Genomic DNA, 4,829 nt, shown 5'->3' with positions numbered 1-4,829 from the left:
AACCTTCGATATTGTTTTAATTTTTCAAGAAAAAGGAAAATTGTTTATAATTCCTTCAAGTCATAATTCCTCGTTTACCTTTAATTTGCATTGAAATAAAAATGTTTTTAATATCTGTTCTATATATTTTATATATTTTATAATATTTAATAATGGTTTAGTATTAAGTGTAATTATTTTTGATTGCCATTTCCATGAGCCAAATAAGTGCCACTATTTTGACCGCGACTGTGTGTAGGTGTTTTCAAGCCGAGTTTTATTCTCGCTGCGTTCGCTTTGCCCTCGCTCTCCGTCTCTCCCCCCATCTTTATCGGCGTCTCTCTCTCCCCTCAATTTCATCTCCTCATCACCTCGTCTTGCTCAGTTTCGTATTCTCAACGAGTTCACTTAAAGTTGGGATCACCTCGATCGCCGGACAGTTTCAGTTTTACGTTTAATGCGAGCACAACAAGTCAGTGGAGCCACTTTTTTGTATATTTATGTATTTTTTTCTGTGATCTGTGCTTTTTTGTGTGCCTGTGATAATATTGCTTCGATGGCCTGGAACTGGAACTATAACTTATTTGCTATACATTTTTTAATTATCACCGATGCAATCTAAACTTTGGGCTTATTCGCTTGTGTTCATTTCTCATTTTGTTGTTTCTAGAATCACAGTTAACCTTAAAACGAATTTAGTCTTTAATGTACCGTTTTTTTTTAAGTTTTCTTTTCTTACAATTTTCATATTTACATATGTATGTTTTGATGTGAGCTTGCAAATATTATATTAACTGTGATTAATTCAAGCTTAACTTTAATATTTTTTTAAGCCCAATTTACTCATTTATTTAAGAACTATTAGGAAAATACTACTTAGTTGTGTGTTTGTCATAAAAGTCGTTAGTAAAGATTTCAAATAGAAGCCTGCATTTTCTAATACTTTCTAAGTGCTTTAGTTTTTGATGTATATTTTTGGTTTCAGAAATATTTAGAAAAAATGTTAACTAGAGCGTTTGTTATGATTTGTGAAGTCTTTAGTTAATATTTAAAATGTTAATCTACATTTTTTAAGACTTTCTCAATTATTAAGCATTAAATGTTTGTTTCCTATTCTACAATCATTTATAAAACACTGCTAACTAGAGTGTTTGTTATAATTTGTAAAGTCTATAGTTGATACTTAAACATCTAGTAGCGGAATAAGTTTCCTTAAACTTAACTTAAACTACATTATTTTCTTTTTTACAGCCATGAAGCTCTACGCATTGTTTGCCCTTTTGGTGGGATCTTTGGCCATTGGCCAAATTTCCGCCGCCGGATCTCACCATCTGCTCTGCTACTACGATGGCAGCAGCTTCGTTCGCGAGGGTAAGTCTATATATATTATATTTATATATAATATATTCTATATATACCCTATTTAGTTCATTGTTGATAAGATTTGGGGTTATCGGTTATGTGAAACACTCTGAACGATAGAGAGCTCTGGGGCAATTCAATTAGATGATTTTCCCTTTTCATAGGCACATGCTAAAAGCATCAAATTGTATTTCTTTTTTCGCGCTGATAATTGGCAGTGGGTCACAAGATCACGGGGGAAGTTTGTTATTTTGTAACCAATTTAAGTAAATTGCATATAGAGAGAGAGAGGAAAACTAATTGAAATTGGCGTCGGGTGTTGTGTTCGATGGATGACAATGACTCATGTCCAGAGGTGCCACCTTCAAAACGCTAATTGATGATGCAAGCACAGTTTATTTTAGCGCACCCAAGTTTATTTTTGTTTTTTTTTTTTTTTTTGACGGGCAGATAAAATATATTTTTACGATTTTTTTTTTGAAGCAGAGCATTTAAGTTTAATGTTTTCTTGATTGTTTGTTTATCGCTTTGAAAACACTTAAAAGGTGCCTGAAAGTATGCAACACCATGTTTTGAGTAAATTTGTTTTTGTTTTTAAGATGTTTCAAAAGCAATAATGATTTCTTGCCCTATAGTGTTTTGTTTAACATGTACAGTTGCGGTCACAAAAAAAATGTTTTACAGAATATGAAAAATAAATCAAAAATAGTTTAGAAGCCACTTTTGAAATGTTTTTTGTATATTTTCGTGAAGCTTATGGGGAAAATATATAAGTCATAGGCAAAATATTAAAAAAAAAAAATTAAAAATATATTTGGTTAGTTTTTAATATAACAAGTATTTCAGAAATTAAAGATATAATATTTTAATCCAAAATAAAGTGCAGATGAACGAGGAAAATTTGGTATTTTCTTAAATTTGTTGAAATTTATTTACCACAATTTTTTGTAAAGTGAGTTTAATTGATTTACTAACAGTTTTCTTTTTTCTTGAACAACTAAAACAATATCACTAGTTTTTAAACCTTATTTTGTTTATTGGTAATTTAACATTAAGCTAAATTTAAACAATAGCTTTCCTAAGCCCTTAAGGTGTGTAGCCAAAGGCAACATATTCGTGAGGGATTTCTATGACAAAGATCTGAAAATGATGTAGTTGTCATTAACAATCAATCTAGACTAACTTAAAAATTATTTCGCCACTAAGGTCTCTCCAAGCTGATTCTGAGCGATCTGGAGCCCGCGCTGCAGTACTGCACGCACCTGATCTACGGATATGCCGGCATTAACCCCACCAGCAACAAGTTGGTCAGCAACAACGAGAAGTTGGACTTGGACCTGGGCAGCAGTCTGTTCCGCCAGGTGACCGGACTCAAGCGCAAGTACCCGGCGCTGAAGGTGCTGCTGAGTGTGGGCGGCGATAAGGACACCGTGGATCCCGAGAACAACAAGTATCTGACTCTGCTGGAGAGCAGCAATGCCCGCATTCCGTTCATCAACAGTGCGCACTCGCTGGTGAAGACCTACGGCTTCGACGGCCTCGACCTCGGCTGGCAGTTCCCCAAGAACAAGGCCAAGAAGGTGCACGGCAGCATCGGCAAGTTCTGGAAGGGCTTCAAGAAGATCTTCAGCGGCGACCACGTGGTCGACGAGAAGGCCGAGGAGCACAAGGAGGCCTTCACCGCGCTGGTCCGGGAGCTGAAGAACGCCTTCCGTCCCGACGGCTACCTCCTGGGACTCAGTGTCCAGCCCAATGTCAACTCCTCGCGTGAGTAAAACTTAAACTATACTATATTTTTAACTACTTCACTTAGAGAAAAACCCCATAGTAAAATTAAGCATTACAATGCTTGAATGTAACATTGTTTTTCAATATATAAACTTATTTAAAAATCATGATAATGTTATCATTAACATATTTAAATGGTTTATCCAATTGAAAAATTGCAGATCAAATTTTTTTTAATTTTAACCTAAGTTTTCCTTACTTAAAAATTAAAATGAAAGTGTAACACACTTTATGTTAAATCCAACACCCCTCGGGGCTAAATCAGTACCGAAAATATTTAATTCAAGGTGAAAATATTTGTTAAAACTCCATTTAACTTTTGCCTTGTTCCTAAGATTTCCCATTTCCCCCTTTTAAATCAGTGTCTTATTTGTTAAGTTAAAAACTATTTTATAATAATTTCTATGGATGTATGGATTGTTTGTGGTGTATAATTTTTGTATAATTTTTCATCATTTTTGAAAGCACATACTTCTGTATAAGATATGTTTTGTTCCTTTGTTTTTAAATTAGACTTGCTTACAAAACTGAAAGTAAGATAGGAACTTAAGTACTTTCTGCTGGATTATATATAATTTTTAATAATTTATGTATTTTTGAAATATCCTTGCTAGTTTTCTTTGATGTGCCGGCTATCATCAACAACCTGGACTATGTGAACCTGCACACCTATGATTTCCAGACGCCGGAGCGCAACAACGAGGTGGCCGACTTCCCGGCCCCCATTTACGAGCTGAACGAGCGGAACCCCGAGCTGAATGTCAACTACCAGGTGAAGTACTGGACCCAGAACCGTGCGCCGGCGGCCAAGATCAATGTGGGCATTGCCACCTATGGGCGTGCCTGGAAGTTGACCAAGGACTCGGGTCTGACTGGACTGCCGCCGGTGGCGGAGGCGGACGGCGTGGCTCCGGCCGGACCGCAGACCCAGATTCCCGGACTCCTCAGCTGGCCGGAGGTGTGCGCCAAGCTGCCCAATCCCGCCAATCAGCACTTGAAAGGCGCCGACGGTCCGCTGCGCAAGGTGGGCGATCCGACCAAGCGGTTCGGCAGCTACGCCTACCGCTCCGCCGACGACAGCGGCGAGAACGGGGTGTGGGTGGGCTACGAGGACCCCGACACGGCGGCCATCAAGGCCGAGTATGTGAAGCGCGAGGGACTCGGCGGCATCGCCGTCGTCGACCTGAGCTTCGACGACTTCCGCGGCGGATGCACCGGCCACGACAAGTTCCCCATCCTGCGCCAAATCAAGAGCAAGTTGTAGAGCCACTGCCTCTGCAGATAATGATATAACAATAATAATAACATCACTGTTTCTTTCTCTGTAATTCAAACTCAAGCCTGTGTGTAATCGCGAAATGCAAATGTATGTAACATTGACACCAAAATATTGTGTTTGAATTGGGTACAGCGGGATAATTGCCTACACTGATAAGAAAAATTGTACAGTAAAAACAAATATCTGACATTGATTTAAAAATGTTATAAATAATATTACAATTATATATTATATATATATATGATCAACGAAAAAACCCTTGTAAGTCCAAGTACTTTACACTCAATTTAAATATGTTTCGTTTCTATTCATTTGAATCCTTTTCGAGCTATAAATACTCTACATAAATAACTTTTTTGATTTCTCATTTTACTATATTCGTAACTGATTAAAACTCAAATATAATGTATTAAAAAAAGAA

At 37.3% G+C, this 4,829-nt stretch overlaps 1 protein-coding gene across 2 annotated transcripts; it reads left to right on the top strand.

Annotated features, from left to right (window-relative positions):
* Positions 1 to 369: 369 nt before the first annotated feature.
* LOC128265277 (chitinase-like protein Idgf4) lies at positions 370 to 4,506 on the top strand. 2 transcript variants are annotated; one of them, XM_053001180.1, is made up of 4 exons: positions 370 to 451; positions 1,231 to 1,350; positions 2,548 to 3,108; positions 3,744 to 4,506. In XM_053001180.1, the coding sequence occupies exons 2-4, from the start codon at positions 1,233 to 1,235 to the stop codon at positions 4,391 to 4,393; spliced, it is 1,329 nt and encodes a 442-aa protein (XP_052857140.1). In that variant the 5' UTR covers positions 370 to 451; positions 1,231 to 1,232; the 3' UTR covers positions 4,394 to 4,506. The 2 variants fall into 2 exon arrangements, with proteins under 2 accessions (XP_052857140.1, XP_052857141.1); XM_053001181.1 differs by having other exon boundaries at positions 440 to 471.
* The last annotated feature ends 323 nt before the right edge of the window (positions 4,507 to 4,829 follow it).

Source organism: Drosophila gunungcola, unplaced genomic scaffold (genome assembly GCF_025200985.1).
Source record: "Drosophila gunungcola strain Sukarami unplaced genomic scaffold, Dgunungcola_SK_2 000107F, whole genome shotgun sequence".
NCBI classification, from domain to species: domain Eukaryota; kingdom Metazoa; phylum Arthropoda; class Insecta; order Diptera; family Drosophilidae; genus Drosophila; species Drosophila gunungcola.
Note: the sequence above shows the minus strand (reverse complement) of the source record. Positions and strands in the feature narration are given on the sequence as shown.

What these genes read in the sequence shown, in the direction of transcription:
- LOC128265277 (XM_053001180.1), top strand. Translation starts at nt 1,233, where the DNA reads ATGAAGCTCTACGCATTGTTTGCCCTTTTGGTGGGATCTTTGGCCATT. An exon ending in CAGCAGCTTCGTTCGCGAGG is followed by an intron (nt 1,351 to 2,547) that starts GTAAGTCTATAT and finishes TTCGCCACTAAG; the next exon opens with GTCTCTCCAAGCTGATTCTG. An exon ending in GCCCAATGTCAACTCCTCGC is followed by an intron (nt 3,109 to 3,743) that starts GTGAGTAAAACT and finishes TATCCTTGCTAG; the next exon opens with TTTTCTTTGATGTGCCGGCT.